This window comes from Salvelinus namaycush, chromosome 26, assembly GCF_016432855.1.
Source record: "Salvelinus namaycush isolate Seneca chromosome 26, SaNama_1.0, whole genome shotgun sequence".
In the NCBI taxonomy this organism is placed as follows: Eukaryota; Metazoa; Chordata; class Actinopteri; order Salmoniformes; family Salmonidae; genus Salvelinus; species Salvelinus namaycush.
This window is the reverse complement of record NC_052332.1, coordinates 34,839,703-34,861,633: the sequence shown is the minus strand read 5'-3', so window position 1 is coordinate 34,861,633 and position 21,931 is coordinate 34,839,703. Positions and strand designations below refer to the sequence as shown.

Below are 21,931 nucleotides of genomic sequence, written 5' to 3'. Positions count from 1 at the left end.
GGACTGTGGAAATTGCTTTATAATTGCATAATGATGGAGTTATTGCATAAGTGGAATAAGGAACAGTCACTATTCCTCTTGTGTACAGTAGTTGCAAACTCTCAGCTCATTGCTATGCGATTAAAATGCAATTACCAAAGTATTATGTTAACAACGTGCTAATAAAAAGTTGCTCCAAAAGTAATTTTGTTTTATTACACAGGCGCAAGAACAGTTTAATGTTAAGTGTTACTGAAGAGGCTAACAGTAACAAAATATGTCTATTAAGTGTCGAAAGGAAAATAAATATCCCAAAATTGCCTTCTTGAATCAACTACAGCTAAAGGACTGCATAGCGTGTGGTTGAGAACACTTTCCCTCAAATGGACAAATAGTTTCAAAGTTGTTTTTGCTAAACATTCAACTTGAACTTTGCAAATGGCTTTGAATGACTCTGCAGTATTTTTAGGTATCATAAAATGAAATCCAGCTTTCAACCTTTTCAGTGGCATGTTGAAAGAGTCACACAGTAGTTGAGCATCACAATGCATTTATACTTATCTGTACAAGATGTAATTGGTTAATTGGTTTGTCTTGATTATGTACACCTGGGGCAATGGACGTATGTGGCAGGGTCTACAGACAATCACAATTACAAAGAGAAAACCAGCCCCGTCGCGGACATCAACATCTTGCTTCCAGACAAATTAACTTCTTTGGGCTGCAGGGGCAGTATTGAGTAGCTTGGATAAAAGGTGCCCATTTCAAACGGCCTCGTACTCAATTCTTGCTCGTACAATATGCATATTATTATTACTATTGGATAGAAAACACTCTCAAGTTTCGAAAACCGTTTGAATTATATCTGTGAGTAAAACAGAACTCATTTTGCAGCAAACTTCCTGTCAGAAAGTGAAAAATCTTAAATCGAGGCTCTGTTCCAGGGCCTGCCTATAAATGTGCTTGATATCTATTAGTATACATGCACTTCATACGCCTTCCACTAGATGTCAATAGGCTGTGAGAGGTGAAATGGGGTTTCTAGGTATTTCTATGGTCAAAAGATAGAGCTTGGAATGACATGACCCCAGAATTCCTTTGTTCAGGAAGCGCATTAAAGGTCACCAGTATTGTCTTATATCTCCGGCTTTGATTTTATTTGATAAATGTGATAATATCATCGTAAAGTATGTTTTTTCAATATAGTTTTATTAGATTATTGAAAATTTTTCGGGAGTTTAGGCGTGTTGCGTTCTTTGCGTTTGGTGACGAAGGAGAGCTTAGCGCCACTTGGCTAGTTTTGCTTGCTCATTCGAGAGGGAAAAATTCCATTCTAAAACCAAACAACGATTGTTCTGGACAAAGGACCCCTTGTACAACATTCTGATGGAATATCATCAAAAGTAGGACCCATTTATGATGTTATTTCATATATCTGTCGAACATGTGTACTATTAGTTTGCGCCCAGATTTTGGGCGCTCTCTCGCCATAACGTAAGCTGCATGTCGTAATGAAGTTATTTTTAGAATTCTAACACGGCGATTGCATTAAGAACTAGTGTATCTATCATTTCCTATACAACATGTATTTTTTTGTAAAGTTTATGAATAGTCATTTGGTCAGAATAGGTGAGTGTCAGAAACATATACAGAGATTCTGGAAAATAATTGCTACATGGTCACATTGTATAACCACGGATTTCAGCTCTAAATATGCACATTTTCGAACAAACCATATATGTATTGTGTAATATGATGTTATAGGACTGTCATCTGATGAAGTTTATGAAGGTTAGTGAAAAAATTAATATCTTTTGCTGGTTTATTCGCCATCGCTAACGTTGAATTGAATGAATGGGGTTGTGTGGTAGGCTATTGTAGTAAGCTAATATAATGCTATATTGTGTTTTCGCTGTAAAACACTTAAAGAATCGGAAATATTGGCTGGATTCACAAGGTGTTTGTCTTTCATTTGCTGTACACCATGTATTTTTCATAAATGTTTTATGATGAGTATTTAGGTATTTCAATTTGGTCTCTGTAATTGTTCTAGCTGCTTCGGTGCTATTTCCGATTGTAGCTGCAATGTAAAACTATGATTTATACCTCAAATATGCAAATTTTTCGAACAAAACATAGATTTATTGTATAACTTGTTATAAGACTGTCATCTGATGAAGTTGTTTCTTGGTTAGTTTGGTTGGTTCTTGGTTAGTTAGGTTGGTTTTGTGCAAGCTACCTGTGCTGTGAAAAATGTCTGTGCTTTTTTGTATTTGGTGGTGAGCTAACATAAATATACGTGGTGTTTTCGCTGTAAAACATTTTAAAAATCGGACATGTTGGCTGGATTCACAAGATGTGTATCTTTCATTTGCTGTATTGGACTTGTTAATGTGTGAAAGTTAAATATTTCTAAAAAATATCTTTGAATTTCGCGCCCTGCACTTGGACGGGCTGTTGTCATAAGTGTACCGACACCGGGCTGCAGCCATAACAGGTTAAACAACTTCTTTGCTCGCTTTGAGGACAATACAGTGCCAACCACTAGGCCCACTACCAAAAACTGTGAGCTCTCCTACTCCCTGGCCGACGTGAGTAAAACATTTAAACGTGTTAACCCTCGCAAGGCTGCCGGCAAAGACTGCAGCCCTAGCCGTGTCCTCATAGCATGAGCAGACCAACTGGCAGGTGTGTTTACGGACATATTCAATCAATCCCTATCCCAGTCTGTTGTCCCCACATGCTTCAAGATGGCCACCATTGTTCCTGTTCCCATGAAAGCCAAGGTAACTGAACTAAATGACTAGTTGCACTCATTTCTGTCATCATGAAGTGCTTTGAGAGACTAGTCAAGGATCATATCACCTCTACCCTACCTGTCACCCTAGACCCACATTTGCTTACCGCCCCAATAGGTCCACAGGTGATGCAATCGCCATCACACTGCACACTGCCCTATCCCATCTGGACAAGAGGAATACCTATGTAAGAATGCTGTTCATTTACTACAGCTCAGCATTCAACACCATAGTACCCTCCAAACTCATCATTAAGCTTGAGTCCCTGGGTCTTGACCCTGCCCTGTGCAACTGGGTCCTGGACTTCCTGACGGGCCGCCCCCAGGTGGTGAAGGTAGGAAACAACATCTCCACCCCGCTGATCCTCAACACTGGGGCCCCACAAGGATGTATTCTCAGCCCTCTCCTGTACTCCCTGTTCACCCATGACTGCGTGGCCATGCACACCTCCAACTCAATCATCAAGTTTGCAGATGGCCTCCCGAGTGGCGTAGTGGTCTAAGGCAGTGCTAGCTGTGCCACGAGAGATTCTGGTCTCGAGTCCAGGCTCTGTCGCAGCTGGCCGCGACCGGGAGACCCATGGGGCGGCGCACAATTGGCCCAGCATCGTCCGGGTTAGGGGAGGGTTTGTCCCATCGCGCACTAGCGAATCCTGTGGCAGGCCGGGCACAGTGCACACTGACATGGTTGCCAGGTGTACGGTGTTTCCTCCAACATATTGGTGCGGCTGGCTTCCGGGTTAAGTGGGCATTGTGTTAAGAAGCAATGCGGCTTGGTTGGGTTGTGTTTCAGAGGATGCACTGCTCTCGACCTTCGCCTCTCCCGAGTCCGTACGGGAGTTGCAGCGATGAGACAAGACTGTAAATATCAATTGGATACCACGAAATTGGGGTTAAAAAATATAAAAAATAAGAAAAAAGGTTTGCTGACGACACAGCAGTGGTAGGCTTGATTACCAACAATGACGAGACAGCCTACAGGGAGGAGGTGAGGGCCCTTGGAGTGTGGTGTCAAGAAAATAACCTCTCACTCAATGTCAGCAAAACAAGAGATGATCGTGGACTTCAGGAAAGAGCAAAAGGGAGCACCCCCCTATCCACATCGACAGGACAGCAGTGGAGAAGGTGGAAAGTTTTAAGTTCCTCTGTGTACACATCACAGACAAACTGAAATGGTTCACGCACACAGACAGTGTGGTGAAGAAGCCGCAACAGCGCATCTTCAACCTCAGGAGGCTGAAAAAATGTGGCTTGTCACTGAAAATGCTCACTAACGTTTACAGGTGCACAATCGAGAGCATCCTGTCGGGCTGTATCACCGCCTGGTACGGCAACTGTACCGCCCACAACCGCAGGGCTCTCCAGAGGCTGGTGCAGTCTGCACAACGCATCACCAGGGGCAAACTACCTGCCCTCCAGGACACCTACAACACCCGATGTGACAGGAGGCAAAAAAGATAATCAAGGACAATCAACACCCGAGCCTCTACCTGTTCACCCCGCTTCCATCCAGAATGCGAGGTCAGTACAGCTGCATCAAAGCTGGGATAGAGAGATTGAAAAACAGCTTATATCTCAAGTCCATCAGATTGTTAAACAGCCATCTCTAGCACAGAGAGGCGGCTGCCTACCTACATACTTGATATCATTGACCTCTTTAATAAATGGAACACTAGCCACTTTAATAATGTCACTTTAAGAATGTTTACATATCTCGCATTACTTAACTCATATGTACTGTATATACTGTATACTGTATCCTACACTATCTATTCTTGTCACACCCTGATCGATTTCACCTGTCCTTGTGCTTGTCTCCAACCCCCTCCAGGTGTCCCCCATCTTCCCCATTATCCCCTGGGTACTCATAGCTTTTTCTGTCTGTCTGTTTTCTGTCTGTCTGTGTTTTCTGTCTGTCTGGGCCAGTTCGCTTTGTTCTTTCAAACCTACCAGCGTTTTACCTTGCTCCTGTCTTTGCTATAGTCCCTGTTTTCTAGTTTCCCGGTTTTGACCTTTCCTGCCAGCCCTGACCCTGAGCCTGCCTGCCGTCCTGTACCATTGCCTCTACTCTGGATTACTGACCTCTGCCTGACCTGACCCTGAGCCCGCCTGCTGTTCCGGTGCCTTACACCCTCTCTGGATTATTGACCCCTGCCTGCCTTGACCTGTCGTTTGCCTGCCCCTGTTTAAAGAATACACTTCTATTTCTTCAACACTGTCTGCACCTGGGTCATACCTTAAAACATGATCATTCTATACTAGCTATTGCATCTTAGCCGCTCTGTCACTGCTCATCCATATATTTTATATTTATATATTCTTATCCCATTCCTCTACTAGATTGTGTGTATTAGGTTTTGTTGTGGAATTGTTAGATATTAGGTTTTGTTGTGGAATTGTTAGATATTACCTGTTAGATACTGCTGCATTGATGGATCTAGAAGCATAAGCATTTCGTAATTTTATAATTTTGTAATAATATCTGCTAACCATGTGTATGTGACCAATAAAATTGTATTTGATTTGATTCAGGGGAATGGACTTTTACAGAATGTTCAGATGTACATGTATTGTGTAAATATGACTGTCAGATAGATTGGAAAGGTATAGGAGATTGTTTGTGCTCTATTCATTATATTTCGATCTTCAACATGCAGTTCCAGATACAGCCCTGCCATTAGTTGAAGGCAGCCAATCCAATAGTCACTTCCTGAGATTTTTTTTTAAAAGTAGTTGCTTTATACGATCTGTATTCAAATAGTTTTAAAAAGTTGTCACTTTCTGAGATCTGTATTCCAATCGTTTAAAAAAGTTGTCATTTTTTAGGATCTGTATCCAGATGGTTCCAAAGTCACTATTTGTTCCTCTGAAAAGTGTAACCTGAATGAATTACAATTAAGTGGACCTGCCTATAAGGGGTCATAAAAAAGTTCAAACACAAACGCTGTAGTTACATAACCAAATGAATGAGAGTTTTCACGTCACACAAATCAAACAAAGAGACGTCCTCTCATCTTGAACCGTGCATGGACTCGTTTAATGAAAGCCATTTTACCTTGATAGATCACATTTCCAACGTCACTCAAACTCCCATCACTAGTGACCCAGAAAATCTGATATTGTTTTCCTACCCTGGTCAAAAGAGAGTAACAATCAACTGTTCCAGTATCATATCTACATTTCATCTTGCTCCCAGAAGTTTACTATACCTTGAGTTTCCTTCTGGCGTTGAACTTTTTCAGGCACTCCACCGTCTCCTGTCTGTGCATGCAGGAGGCCACAGTGGAGCGGTGCTGTAGAGAGAGAGAGAGCGAGAGCGAGAGAAGGAAAAAATAAAGACATGTCAGGTTAGACACCGGGCCGGATCTTACTGGACAAGGTGATCATTGTGAGAATGCTCTGAACTCACTGAGATCCAGGGATGTTTGAGAACCTCCGAGGCTGTGATGCGCTTGGCAGGGTTGATAGTCAACATCTTGTTGATGAGATCCTTGGCCTCTGGAGTAACAGTGTCCCACTCTGGCGAGGGGAACTACAGGACACGAGGAGGTATTTGGTATTAACATACAATTATAAACTGGGTGGTTCGAGCCCTGAATGCTTAATGGCTGACAGCAGTGGTACATCTGACCGTATACCACAGGTATGGCAAACATTTATTTTTACTGCTCTAATTACATTGATAACCAGTTTATAATAGCAATAAGGCACCTCAGGGGTTTGTGGTGTATGGCCAATATACCATGGCTAAGGGCTGTATCCAGGCACTCCGCGTTGCGTCATGCATAAGAACAGCCCTTAGCCGTGGTATATGGGCCATGTACCACACCCCCTCGGGCCTTATTGCTTAAATAAATCGTGGGAATTCAAACTGGTGATGATCTTCAAATGAGTGAAAATAATCCTAAAGGTACATTTTGCAAACTATATATGAGGGTAAACATTCTGTAGGCAGAGGATAGGAATGTGAAAGGACCGAGTAGAGAAATATGAAAGGACTGTCACGCCCTGATCTGTTTCACCTGTCTTTGTGATTGTCTCCACCCCCCTCCAGGTGTCACCCATCTTCCCCATTATCCCCTGTGTATTTACACCTGTGTTCTCTGTTTGTCTGTTGCCAGTTCGTTTTGTTCGTAGAACCTACCAGCGTTTTGTTTCCCTGCTCCCGTTTGTTTCTTGCTCCTGTTTAGTTTCTCGGTTCTGACTGTTCTGCCTGCCCTGACCCTGACCCTGAGCCTGCCTGCTGTCCTGTACCTTTACACCCTCTCTGGATTATTGACCCCTGCCTGCCTTGACCTGTCGTTTGCCTGCCCCTGTTTAAGGAATAAACTTTTGTTTCTTCAACACTGTCTGCATCTGGGTCATACCTTAAAACGTGATAAGGACAGAGTAGAGAAATATTAAAGGACAGAGTAGAGAAATATTAAAGGACAGAGTAGAGAAATATTAAAGAACAAAGTACAGAAATATTGAAGTACAGAGCCATGGGCTGCTATGACTTCAATTGAAGAAGAAAAAATAGAGGATGTGTTTTCCTCCCAGCAGAAATAAACCATTATCAGGCACTGAATTCAGGATGATTCATCTCTTTGGAAACTGGTGTGTTACACAATCCTGAAGAGACACTGTGCTTTTCCCCAGCAGCCATGACCAGTGAAGGAATGGAGGGTTATTGTTACAGTAAGAACAGGAGCTAGGATAGATGTGACTCTTCACCCCTACCTACATGTACAAATTACCTCAACTAACCTGTACCCCTGCACATTGACTCTGTACTGGTACCCCCTGTATATAGCCTCGTTATTGTTATTTTATTGTGTTACTTTTATTATTTTTTAAATTTGTTTATTTGGTAAATATTTTCTTAACTCTTTCTTGAACTGCACTGTTGGTTAAGGGCTTGTAAGTAAGGTCTACTACATATGTTGTGTTCGGCGCATGTGACAAATAAAGTTTGATTTGATTTGATTTGACTCACATCGTAGGCCCCAGCCTTGATCTGCTGGTACAGTCTGTGCTGGTCCTCATCCCAGAACGGAGGATATCCCACCAGTAGGATGTACAGGATCACACCTGGCAACACAGATGTTATACATCACTATACAAGAGAAGACTGTCACACCTGGCAACACATACAGTATGTTATACATCACTATACAATAGAAGACTGTCACACCTGGCAACACAGATGTTATACATCACTATACAATAGAAGACTGTCACACCTGGCAACACAGATGTTATACATCACTATACAATAGAAGACTGTCACACCTGGCAACACATACAGTATGTTATACATCACTATACAATAGAAGACTGTCACACCTGGCAACACATACAGTATGTTATACATCACTATACAATAGAAGACTGTCACACCTGGCAACACAGACGTTATACATCACTATACAATAGAAGACTGTCACACCTGGCAACACATACAGTATGTTATACATCACTATACAATAGAAGACTGTCACACCTGGCAACACAGACGTTATACATCACTATACAATAGAAGACTGTCACACCTGGCAACACAGATGTTATACATCACTATACAATAGAAGACTGTCACACCTGGCAACACAGACGTTATACATCACTATACAATAGAAGACTGTCACACCTGGCAACACAGATGTTATACATCACTATACAATAGAAGACTGTCACACCTGGCAACACAGACGTTATACATCACTATACAATAGAAGACTGTCACACCTGGCAACACATACAGTACGTTATACATCACTATACAATAGAAGACTGTCACACCTGGCAACACAGATGTTATACATCACTATACAATAGAAGACTGTCACACCTGGCAACACAGATGTTATACATCACTATACAATAGAAGACTGTCACACCTGGCAACACATACAGTACGTTATACATCACTATACAATAGAAGACTGTCACACCTGGCAACACAGACGTTATACATCACTATACAATAGAAGACTGTCACACCTGGCAACACATACGTTATACACTGAGTATACAAAACATTAAGAACACCTGCTCTTTCCATGGCATAGACTGACCAGGTGAATCCAGGTGAAAGCTATGATCCCTTATTGATGTCACTTGTTAAATCCACTTCAATCAGTGTAGATGAAGGGGAGGAGACAGGTTAAAGAAGGATTTTTAAGCCTTGAGACAACTGAGACATGGATTGTGTATGTGTGCCATTCAGAGAGTGAATGGGCAACACAAAATATTTAAGTGCCTTTGAACAAGGTATGGTAGTAGGTGCCAAGCATACCGGTTTGTGTCAAGAACTGCAATGCTGCTGGGTTTTTTCCGCTCAACAGTTCCCCATGTGTATCAAGAATGGTCCACCACAACACAGCACTCTAGTTACTTAAGAATTAACTAGCATAAAGTACATACTGAAAATCTCTCTATCTTTGACGAAAAGAAAAGGTGCTGAAGTAATTGATAGTGCTGAATCTTGATCGCTCACTAGGGAGTAGTGTATATGTGTGTCTGTGTGTGTGTGTGTGCTAGCTTGTGTGTGTGTGTGTGTCACGCCCTGGCCTTAGTTATCTTTGTTTTCTTTATTATTTTAGTTAGGTCAGGGTGTGACATGGGGAATGTATGTGTTTTTTGGATTGTCTAGGGGTTTTGTACATTTAATGGGTCAGTGTCTTGTCTAGGTGTTTGTATGTCTATGGCTGCCTAGATTGGTTCTCAATTAGAGGCAGCTGTGGTTCATTGTCTCTGATTGAGAGCCATATTTAAGGCAGCCATAGGCATTTGGGTTTTGTGGGTAATTGTCTATGTAGAACGTTTGTAGCTTTTGTATTGCACTTACGTTTGTAGCTTTGTTTCGTTTTGTTATAAGTGTTCGTTTCGCGTTTCACTCGTCTCAAATAAAAGAGATGTATTTTCCACACGCTGCGCCTTGGTCCACTCATTATCCTCAAGACGATCGTGACAGTGTGTGTGTGCGTGTGTTGTATGTATTCCACACCCCCCCACCACTGAGAACTCCCTCTCTCTGGGTGAAAGGTCTCTCTGTGGGGTTAACAATACACACAGTTATGTGCACATACAGATCCAGCTCCGGGTCAGGACGTTAGAACTCTGAGAATGAACCCCTGCCCACTCCCGCCTGCCCACATTGTCGCCCCCCCTCAGCCCTCAACCTTATGTCTCTTGTGAATTCATCTCACTGCTGCGAAGCCTGCCAGGCTCACAGACCCATCGGCCATGAAGCCCACACACATCTCAAGGGGAGCAGCAGCACAAAGCTCATATCAAAAGGCAGGGAAATATAGCTGTGCATAACAATGAGCTTCTCCCGCTTCAAAAGACCAATGTGCACAGAGTGATAGCTTGAAACGTCAATAAGTTTGAAAAGAAATCTAACCAAACCGGGTTAAACGGCTGATTCCAGCCGGGCTGAAGAGCAGCTATTCAACTCAATGTGAAAAGAGGCTGTACTACTACATATTGTCAAAATAATGATTTATATGTGATTCATATGATGTAGATATACACTGAGCGTACAAAACATTAAAAACACATACTCTTTCCAATACTATAATATACACTATATATACTGTACATACTATGTCCTAGGTAAGAGTTGTCCATGCATCAGAGTAGCAGGAGGATGTCTAGCAGATTAATTCTGCCACCTTGTTGACACAGAGTCGCCTGTGGTACCGAGGTGCATAGTACTGTGGCCCGTGATATTGAGGCCCGTGGTATTGAGACCCGTGGTACTGAGGCCTGTGGTACTGTGGCCCGTGGTAATGAGGCCCGTGGTAATGAGGCCTGTGGTACTGTGGCCCGTGAAACTGAGGCCCGTGGTACTGAGGCCTGTGGTACTGAGGCCAGTAGTATTGAGGCCTGTGGTATTGAGGCCTGTGGTACTACAGCCCGTGGTACTGAGGCCCGTGGTACTGAGGCCCATGGTACTGTATGTATATAGACATAGAGAGAGAGCCATGATCAGATCGACATACTGCTGCCTTGTCTTCTCTGACTGAGAGCTCACCTATGCACCTTTGGATGAAACAGACTCATCAATGCACCTTTGGATGAAACAGACTCATCAATGCACCTTTGGATGAAACAGACCCCATAAATATACTGGTGCACTAAATCATCTGTGACATTGAGGCGGGCAGGTTTTGTGTCAGCACAACTCTAGTAGGTGAGGCTCTGAAGCAATCCCCAGTCTGGCCAAATAAGAAAACATAAAGCTTGAGATTAAGAAACTAGGAAACGCATCCCACCAGGTGTGAAGTCTATATCATGCTTTCTTTAGGCAGCAGCAACTTACAGTAGATGTAGACAGAAACAAACAAGGAAAGAGGTGGATATCTGAAAGTCATCCTGCTTACCGCATGCCCACAGGTCCACAGCTTTGCCATATGGGTCCTTCCTCAGGACCTCAGGAGACAGGTAACCAGGTGTCCCTGCAAAGCCTGCATCACATCCAGACAGAGAGGCAGTGAGTCACAGATAATACAGCTCTATTGAAAATCAAATGCTAGGCAACAAGCCATGGGAAACAATATCTAGATGCATTTTTCCAGTGGAGATCAAGTTTATGAATTGCCTGGATGGGCTGTAGGACAGTGGATGTGCATTGATAATTCAAATGGAACTGTTAACAGGCATTACCTTTGGATTATCTTCAATAACTAACAACTATCAACCTATCAGCATCCAGGATGCAAACTTACCATTTTAGAAAGCTCTAAAAGGGATACTCTCAGTGTAATAAAATAACAAGTTGATAGAGTTTAGCTCTATAGAATGTTCTAAATACTGGTACAAGCGCAATGCTATACAATACATAGTGATATAGGCACATGCTGTTTTAAGTGTGAAGTGACACTAACCATATAAATCCATTATATACTATGATAGAGTACAGTAAAGTGATGAGAGTTCAGTATCTTTTAATTATTAAACGCAATATAACAAGGAGAAAAAGAGAAAAACAAATTGACTTTGTATTCTGTCACAAACCAGGAAAAGAAGACAGTATTAGAGAGATCTGCTCTGATAATTCTATTCCCCGGAATGTAAGAGAGAGTAATAACATTATACACATGTTCCTGGTCCCGCCTGCCTCACATTTCTCCCACTAGAGCTTCATTTGAGGTGTGAGGTCCATATGCTTATTACCTACCCTGACCAGACAGGCTGTCAATGTTCTAAGTCTGGTCATAAACTCTTTCTGAGGGGTGATGAGACTTTATTTTACTGTTGTTTTCAACGATTCACCACATCTTCTCACGTTCCAGCCTTGTTATGTGGACAAATGGATTATATATCAATCATCCAACAAAGAAGAAGAACGCATTCTTCCATTTATTCTCCAGACCCAGGAAACCAGCCTGGGGTTTTACGCACTGTGAACAAAGGACAGGTTGAAATATCCAGACTCATTTTCATTCAGGAAATGATAAAGTATCATGTGAAGAGTACAGTATAATTATAATGACCAGCAGAGCTGGGTGTGACAGCTACACCAGCTGTCCTGAGGAAAAGCAGCCAGCCAGGCGTTCCCCAAAACACTTTAGAAAAATCATCCTGATCTAAGAGAGGTGTGTCTGTAAAAATGAACTGTGGATATTGGATACGTGTCCTCTGGCTCATTAAAAGGAAACTGAATTCTAAAAGACATTCCTAGATCCCTAGTTTTATAACATATGTTTGATTCTGCTCCATGTGTTTTTCAGCGTAGCCAAAGGGCAGGCTGGTGAAACATCAAAGGTACTGTGAGCCACGCAACAGACTCCAAACTATGGGTCACAGTGCTTTCAAGACTTCGCTGTTCAGAATAGCTTTCCAACTCCTCTGTTAATTCTGTTCTCATGTCCTCTGGATCTGACGACACCTGTATATAGCTTTGGTTGTTGTCTGTGTTCTATGTTGCGTTTTTTTTTTTCAAAAAGAATTACGCCTTGGGTGTGAGAAATGCACTTCAACATATTCAATATATATATATTTTTTTTTTTTTATTATTAAATTACTGAGCACATCCTCAGGCAGGCATGGAAAACCACAGCAGAGAGATTGGGCCAGCAGAAAGATTGGGTCAGCAGAGAGATCAAATAAAATACCATTTTATTGGTCACAAACACATGGTTAGCAGATGTTAATGCGAGTGTAGCGAAATGCTTGTGCTTCTAGTTCCGAAAATGCAGTAATATCTAACAAGTAATCTAACAAATTCACAACAACTACCTTATAAACACAAATCTAAAGGGGTGAATGAGAATATGCACATGTAAATATATGGATGATCGATGGGCGTGCGGCATAGGCAAGATGCAGTAGATGGTATAGAATACAGTATATACATATGAGATGAGTAATATAATATGTAAACATTATTAAAGTGGCATTATTTAAAGTGACTAGTGATACATTTATTGAGTCCATTTACTTAAGTGGCCAGAGATTTGAGTCTGTATTTTGGCAGCATTCTCTCTATGTTAATGATGGCTGTTTAACAGTCTGATGGCCTTGAGATAGAAGCTGTTTTTCAGTCTCTCGGTCCCAGCTTTGATGCACCTGTACTGACCTCGCCTTCTGGATGATAGCGGGGTGAACAGGCAGTGGCTCGGGTGGTTGTTGTCCTTGATTATCTTTTTGGCCTTCCTGTGACATTAGGTAGCTGTAGGTGTCATGGAGGGCAGGTAGTTTGCCCCCGGTGATGTGTTGTGCAGACCTCACTACCTTCTGGAGAGCCTTGCGGTTGAGGGCGGTGCAGTTGCCGTACCAGGCGGTGATACAGCCCGACACCATGCTCTCAATTATGCACCTGTAAAAGTTTGTGAGTGTTTTAGGTGACAAGCCAAATTTCTTCAGCCTCCTGAGGTTTATTCTCCAAACCCAGGGAACCAGCCTGGGGTTTTACGCACTGTGAACAAAGGACAGGTTGAAATATCCAGACTAATTTTCATTAAGGAAATGATAAAGCATCATGTGAAGAGTACAGTTCTTCACCACGCTGTCTGTGTGGGTGGACCATTTCAGTTTGTCCGTGATGTGTATGCCGATGTTGAGTGAGAGGTTGTTTTCTACTCAGATGGCCCCCAACTCCTCCCTGTAGGCCGTCTCGTCGTTGTTGGTAATCGGGCCTATCACTGTCGTGTCATCTGCAAACTTGATGATTGAGTTGGAAGCGTGCATGGCCACGCAGTCAGGGGTGAACAGGGAGTACAGTAGAGGTCTGAGAACGCACCCTTGTGAGGCCCCAGTGTTGAGGATCAGCGGGGTGGAGATGTTGTTTCCTACCTTCACCACCCAGCGGCAGCCCGTCAGAAAGTCCAGGACCCAGTTGCACAGGGCGGGGTCGAGACCCATGGTCTCGAGCTTAATGATGAGTTTGGAGGGTACTATGGTGTTAAATGCTGAACTGTAGTCAATGAACAGCATTCTTACATAGGTATTCCTCTTGTCCAGATGGGATAGGGCAGTGTGCAGTGTGCAGTGTGATGGCGATTGCATCGTCAGTGGACCTATTGCGGCAGTAAGCAAATTGAAGTGGGTCTAGGGTATCAGGTAGGGTGGAGGTGATACGCGCTCCAGCAAGTATATCTCACTGGTCACCCCCAAAGCCAATTCCTCCTTTGGCCACCTTTCCTTACAGTTCTCTGCTGCCAATGACTGGAACGAACTGCAAAAATCACTGAAGCTGGAGACTTATATCTCCCTCACTAGCTTTAAGCACCAGCTGTCAGAGCAGCTCACAGATCACTGCACCTATACATAGACAATCTGTAAACAGCCCATCCAACTACCTCATCCCCATACTGTATTTATTTATATATCTTGCTCCTTTGCACCCCAGTATCTCTACTTGCACATTCATCTTCTGCACATCTACCATTCCAGTGTTTAATTGCTATATTGTAATTACTTCGCCACCATGGCCTATTTATTGCCTTAACTCCCTTATCTTACCTCATTTGCACTCACTGTATATTGACTTTTTGTTTTCTTTTTTTCTACTGTATTATTGACTATATGTTTTGTTTATTCCATGTGTAACTCTGTGTTGTTGTATGTGTCGAACTGCTATGCTTTATCTTGGCCAGTTCGCAGTTGCAAAGGAGAACTTGTTCTCAACTAGCCTACCTGGTTAAATAAAGGTGAAATAAAAATAAAAAATAAAAATATGATCCTTGACTATTCTCTCAAAGCACTTCATGATGACAGAAGTGAGGGCAACGGGGCGATAGTCATTTAGTTCAGTCACCTTAGCTTTCTCGGGAACAGGAACAATGGTGGCCATCTTGAAGCATGTGGGGACAACAGACTGGGATAGGGATTGATTGATTATGTCCGTAAACACACCAGCCAGCTGGTCTGCGCATGCTCTGGTAACGTGGCTAGGGATGCCGTCTGAGCCAGCAGCCCTGCGAGGGTTAACACGTTAAAATATTTTACTCACATTGGCCATGGAGAAGGAGAGCCCACAGGCTTTGGTAGCAGGCCGTGTCAGTGGCACTGTATTGTCCTCAAAGCGAGTAAAGAAGTTGTTTAATTAGTCTGGGAGCAAGACGTTGATGTTCGCGACGGGGCTGGTTTTCTTTTTGTAATCCGTGATTGTCTTTAGACCCTGCCACATACGTCTCGTATTTGAGCCATTGAATTGAGACTCTACTTTGTCTCTATACTGATGCTTTGCTTGTTTGATTGCCTTGCAGAGGGAATAGCTGCACTGTTTGTATTTGGTCATGTGTCCAGTCGCCTTCCCATGATTAAAAGCGGTGGTTCATGCTTCATTTTTGCGCGAATTCTGCCATCAATCCATGTTGTCTGGTAAGGAAAGGTTTAAATAGTCACAGTGGGTACGACATCTCCGATGCACTTGCTAATAAACTCGCTCACAGAGTCACCGTATACATCAATGTTATTGTCTGAGGCTATCCAGAACATATCCCAGTCCACGTGATCGAAGCAATCTCGAAGCGTCAATTGGTCATACCTGTCACGACTCCTACCGAAGGTGGCTCCCCTTCCTGTTCGGGTGGCGCTCGGCGGTCGTCGTCACCGGCCTACTAGCTGCCACTGATTTTTTCCTCCCCCTCCTTGTTTGTTTATTGGTTACACCTGTTTGTAATTAGGTTGATGAGTTGGGCTTTATTACCCAGCCGGCCCGCCTGCTGGGTGTGCGGGATTGTTTTTGTGTACTGTTGTACATGCCTGTAAGTCACGGTTTGTGTACGTTGTATTTTCGGAACTGTTTAGTTCCCCTTGTGTGTTGGCGTCGTTTTCACCTAGGTGGTGATTAAAGTTACGCTACTCTGAACTCTCTGTCTCCTGCGTCTGACTCCTTCCTCCACTACACCCCGGGCACTACAATACCAGCGTTGTATAGACCTGAGCACGGGCGTTTCCTGTTTTAGTTTCTGTCTATAGGCTGGGAGCAACAAAATGGAGTCGTGGTCAGATTTGCCCAAAGGCAGGGCGGGGGAGGGCTTTGTATGCATCGCGGAAGTTAGAGTAGCAATGATCCAGAAAGCTACCAGCTCGTGTCACGCATTCAATATGCTGATAAAATGTAGATTTCATGTAAAAGATTATCAGGTCTTTAAGAGTTTATTCGGAAGATAACAGCTCTATAAACATTCTTTTGTGGTGCCCCGACTTTCTAGTTAATTACATTCACCTGATTAGCTTAATCAGGTAATATGAATTACAGAGAAACGATTTTATAGAATAGCATGTCATATCATTTAATCCAGCATAGCCAAAGACACGACATTAGGAAGTCTTGTTTTCAGGTTAGCTTTGTTAAAATCCCCAGCTACAATAAATGCAGCCACAGGATGTATGGTTTCCAGTTTACATAGAGTCCTGTGAAGTTATTTCAGGGCCGACGAGGTATCTGCTTGAGGGGGGATATACACGGCTGTGACGATAATCGAATGGAATTCTCATGGAAGATAGTGCGGTCGGCATTTGATTGTAAGGAATTCTAGGTCAGGTGACAAAAGGACCTGAGTTCCTGTATTGTTACGGCTCTCGTTTGTGGTAGGAAGAGTGGACCAAGACGCAGCGTGGAAAGTGTTCATGATTTTTTATTGAAAAACACTCAAACAAAATAACGAAAGTCAAAAAACGAAAGCGAACAGTTCTGTCAGGCAAAAGAACACTAAACAGAAAACAAGATCCCACAACTGAAGGTGGGAAAAAGGGCTGCCTAAGTATGATCCCCAATCAGAGACAAGGATAGACAGCTGCCTCTGATTGGGAACCACACTCGGCCAAAAACAAAGAAACAGAAAACATAGAATGCCCACCCAAATCACACCCTGACCTAACCAAATAGAGAAATAAAAAGGCTCTCTAAGGTCAGGGCGTGACATGTATGTTGTTGTGATTACACCATGAGTCGTTAATCATAAGGCATACACCCACCCTTCTTCTTACCAGAGAGATGTTTGTTTCTGTCGGTGCGATGCATGAAGAAACCGGGTGGCTGCACCGACTTTGACAACATATTCCGAGTGAGCCATGTTTCCATGAAACAGAGAATGTTACAATCTCTGAAAGGCAACTCGTGCCCTAATTTCGTCAACCTTGTTATCTAGAGATTGGACATTGACGAGTAATATGCTCGGGAGCAGTGGATGATGTGCTCGCCTTCTGAGTCTGACCAGTAGGCCGCTCCGTCTGCCTCACCTGAGGTGACCGCGTTGTTTTGGTTCGGCCTCTGGGATAAGATCCCATGTCCAGGGTGAAGGTCTGAACAAAGGATCCGCTTCGGGAAAGACGTATTCCTGGTTGTAATATTGGTAAGTTGACATCGCTTTTATATCCAATAGTTATTCCCGGCTGTATGTAGTAACACTTGAGATTTTCTGGGCTAACAATGTAGGAAATAATACATTAAAAAAACAAATAACTGCATAGTTTTCTAAGGACCTGAAGCGAGGCGACCATCTCTGTTGGCACCATTTTGCTTGGGCCAGCAGAGAGATTGGGACAGCAGAGCGATTGGGACAGCAGAGAGAGACTTCCCTCCTGGTTACGGTAGAGCTCCTATCGCAGGGGCTCATGTGATTGGCTGGATAAAAAGTAATTGATTTCCTGTGACCTTCTTAACCAAAGGGCACCAATCAGACGGCAGGACCAGTCTGGTTAGTTAGACCAGTCGGTCAGCTAGGTTAGTTAGACCAGTTGGTCAGTTAGGTTAGTTAGACCAGTCAGCTATGTTAGTTAGACCAGTCAGCTATGTTAGTTAGACCAGTCAGCTAGGTTAGTTAGACCAGTCAGTTAGGTTAGTTGGTGGGGCTAGCAGCAGCTTAGATATTCAACATACTTCTTCTTATTATTATTATTCCGCCGCCTACTCCTCCTACAGCGTTTATGCTAGAAAACTTCAGAACGTGCGGAATGGTCTGGATCGAGTTGCTTGTATACAATTTTTTTGATATCTGCTATACTTTTTATGTTATTTAACTTTTCGTAAATTTTGGGGCCCAAATCCGCACACATAGGATTTCTCAAGATTTTAATCATTGTGACATCATCACTTCCAACTGTCAGTTTCTCATGAAACGTTTGATGCAAATCAGCTAATAATTCCACTTTGCAACCTCTTAGACAAAATATTGCAGGCTTGTACCAGCTTCGTATACTTCTCTGCTACTCAAATCTGGAGTTTGGACGAATAATATTTGCATCAAAAGTTACAGCAGTTTAAGTAACCGCATCAACATCATTTTCTGTAACATTTTGGCAAACAACGTCCGTTTTGACCACTCCTGCAACAAGTTAGACAAAAAGTTAGAGCGTATGGGATATTCAGCTACTTCTCTGCTATTTATAGCTGTGCGTGGAATCAAAATATTCCATACGGAACTTCGGTACAGCTGTTTTTGTAACTGCATTACCACGTTTTTTTCTAACTTTCCCAAACAGCTGCCGTTTTGACCACTAACGCTTTTACATACCACAACTTTACAACTTCTGACAGCAACCACACAACTTCTGACCTCAACCGCACAACTTCTGAACACAACCACACAATTACATACCTCAACCACATAACTTCTGACCGCAACCGCACAACTTCTGACCATATCTAGTGACCACAACCCCACAATGACATACCTCAACCACATAACTTCTGACCGCAATCAAACAAATTCTGACCACATCTAGTGTCCACAACCACACAACTCCTGACCTCAACCACACAATTACATACCACAACAACACAACTTCTGAACACACAACTTCTGATCACACATTTATCTACTAACCATATCCAAACAACTTCTGACCACAACTACTGAACCACATAACTACTGACCACTACTACCACAACTTCTAGACCAGTCAGTCAGCTAGGTTAGTTATACCAGTCAGTCAGCTAGGTTAGTTAGACCAGTCAGTCAGTTAGGTTAGTTAGACCAGTCGGTCAGCTAGGTTAGTTAGACCAGTCAGTCAGTTAGGTTAGTTAGACCAGTCAGTCAGTTAGGTTAGTTAGACCAGTCAGTCAGCTAGGTTAGTTAGACCAGTCAGTCAGCTAGGTTAGTTAGACCAGTCAGTCAGTTAGGTTAGTTAGACCAGTCGGTCAGCTAGGTTAGTTAGACCAGTCGGTCAGCTAGGTTAGTTAGACCAGTCGGTCAGCTAGGTTAGTTAGACCAGTCTGTCAGCTAGGTTAGTTAGACCAGTCTGTCAGCTAGGTTAGTTGGACCAGTCGGTCAGCTAGGTTAATTAGACCAGTTAGTCAGCTAGGTTAGTTAGACCAGTCGGTCAGCTAGGTTAGTTAGACCAGTTGGTCAGCTAGGTTAGTTAGACCAGTCAGTCAGTTAGGTTAGTTAGACCAGTCGGTCAGCTAGGTTAGTTAGACCAGTCAGTCAGTTAGGTTAGTTAGACCAGTCAGTCAGCTAGGTTAGTTAGACCAGTTGGTCAGCTAGGTTAGTTAGACCAGTCGGTCAGCTAGGTTAGTTAGACCAGTCGGTCAGCTAGGTTAGTTAGACCAGTTGGTCAGCTAGGTCAGTTAGGTTAGTTAGACCAGTCTGTCAGCTAAGTTAGTTAGACCAGTCTGTCAGCTAGGTTAGTTAGACCAGTCGGTCAGTTAGGTTAGTTAGACCAGTCAGTCAGTTAGGTTAGTTAGACCAGTCAGTCAGTTAGGTTAGTTAGACCAGTCAGTCAGTTAGGTTAGTTAGACCAGTCAGTCAGTTAGGTTAGTTAGACCAGTTGGTCAGCTAGGTTAGTTATACCAGTCAGTCAGCTAGGTTAATTAGACCAGTCAGTCAGTTAGGTTAGTTAGTTAGTTAGACCAGTCAGTCAGCTAGGTTAGTTAGACCAGTCAGTCAGCTAGGTTAGTTAGACCAGTTGGTCAGCTAGGTTAGTTAGACCAGTCGGTCAGCTAGGTTAGTTAGACCAGTCGGTCAGTTAGGTTAGTTAGACCAGTCGGTCAGCTAGGTTAGTTAGACCAGTTGGTCAGCTAGGTTAGTTAGAGCAGTAGGTCAGTTAGGTTAGTTAGACCAGTCAGTTTGACTGGTTAGTTAGGCCAGTCAACTAGGTTAGTTAGAGCAGTTAGAGTGACAGAAAATGAGCTGTGTGGAACCTAGTCAAACAAGAGGGTTTTACACTGCAGGCCTCACTACTAATGAGGCTGGATGGGGCTGTGGTATTTCTAGTTCTGGTGGCAATGGAATTCATCAATAAAACAAGCAGTAAACAGCGCTCCTTGCCCTGTGGTGGTCATGGTGCTACAAAACTAGTTGTTCCTACCTTGATTATCTTTTTTTAACGTAAACTTTCTCCAGAATAGCTGTAGAGGAAATGTTCCTTTTTTGATGATATTCGATGCAAAGCGTTTGTTTGATTGGATTCAATAGGAGTCTTTGAATTATTGATTTCCCTCTGAAGGCTCTGTTTCCCTGGTGGAAATATTAACATTAAACATCCTAAATCTCGCATACGTCGACCTGCTTTAGAAGCCAGTCTTTATTTGCATTCCATTTTGTGTGTGTGCGTGTGTGTGTGTGTAATTACGATTCATATCAGCCATTACCGAACCAGGCTTGTTGGTCCCCCTCCACCTCGATGGCCAGGCCGAAGTCTGCCAGCTTCACTGCAGCTCCCTTGGACTTGGAGGCAAGCAGAAGGTTCTCAGGCTGCATAGAAAGAGAGAGGTCAGCCAGTCAGTCAGCAGTCAGTCAGTCAGCAATCAGTTAGTCAGCAATCAGTTAGTCAGCCAGTTAGCCAGCCAGTCAGTCAGCAGTCAGTCAGTCAGCAATCAGTTAGTCAGCCAGTTAGCCAGCCAGTCAGTCAGCAGTCAGTCAGTCAGCAATCAGTTAGTCAGCCAGTTAGCCAGCCAGTCAGTCAGCAGTCAGTCAGTCAGCAATCAGTTAGTCAGCCAGTTAGCCAGCCAGTCAGTCAGCAGTCAGTCAGTCAGCAATCAGTTAGTCAGCCAGTTAGCCAGCCAGTCAGTCAGCAGTCAGTCAGTCAGCAATCAGTTAGTCAGCAATCAGTTAGCCAGCCAGTCAGTCAGCAGTCAGTCAGTCAGCAATCAGTTAGTCAGCAATCAGTTAGCCAGCCAGTCAGTCAGCAGTCAGTCAGTCAGCAGTCAGTTAGTCAGCCAGTCAGTCAGCAGTCAGTCAGTCAGCAGTCAGTTAGTCAGCCAGTCAGTCAGCAGTCAGTCAGTCAGCAGTCAGTTAGTCAGCCAGTCAGTCAGCAGTCAGTCAGTCAGCAATCAGTTAGTCAGCCAGTTAGCCAGCCAGTCAGTCAGCAGTCAGTCAGTCAGCAATCAGTTAGTCAGCCAGTCAGTCAGCAGTCAGCAATCAGTTAGTCAGCCAGTTAGCCAGCCAGTCAGTCAACAGTCAGTCAGTCAGTTAGTCAGCCAGTTAGCCAGCCAGTCAGTCAACCAAAAGAGACAGGAGGCCTGAGCAGAAGCAGGGATATGGTGGCAGACAGACATGACTCTAGGCTGGGCCAGATTGAATAGTGTTAATGACTTTGTGTGGTTGCAGCATGACAGAGCTCTGATAAATACAGCACCCAGCCACTTCTATCCCACACAGACAGAGGAATGAACACCCCACCTCCTGCCGCCAATCACTCTACTGCTGCTGCTATGAGATGTTATCCACCCCCTGATAAACACAGACACACACCACACGCACAAATGCACAC

At 43.4% G+C, this 21,931-nt stretch overlaps 1 protein-coding gene across 4 annotated transcripts in view; it reads right to left on the bottom strand.

Moving 5' to 3' along the window:
• Window positions 1–21,931, bottom strand: part of LOC120021507 (calcium/calmodulin-dependent protein kinase type II subunit alpha-like) — a 111,606-nt gene that overhangs the window by 22,016 nt on the left and 67,659 nt on the right. For all 4 annotated transcript variants that reach the window (XM_038965295.1, XM_038965293.1, XM_038965292.1 and 1 more), the window contains exons 7-11: window positions 20,811–20,913; window positions 11,149–11,232; window positions 7,755–7,849; window positions 6,186–6,308; window positions 5,986–6,069 (exon numbers count right to left, since the gene is read on the bottom strand). In XM_038965295.1, the coding sequence (XP_038821223.1) occupies window positions 5,986–6,069; window positions 6,186–6,308; window positions 7,755–7,849; window positions 11,149–11,232; window positions 20,811–20,913 (489 nt within the window). The remainder of the gene's footprint in view (window positions 1–5,985; window positions 6,070–6,185; window positions 6,309–7,754; window positions 7,850–11,148; window positions 11,233–20,810; window positions 20,914–21,931) is intronic.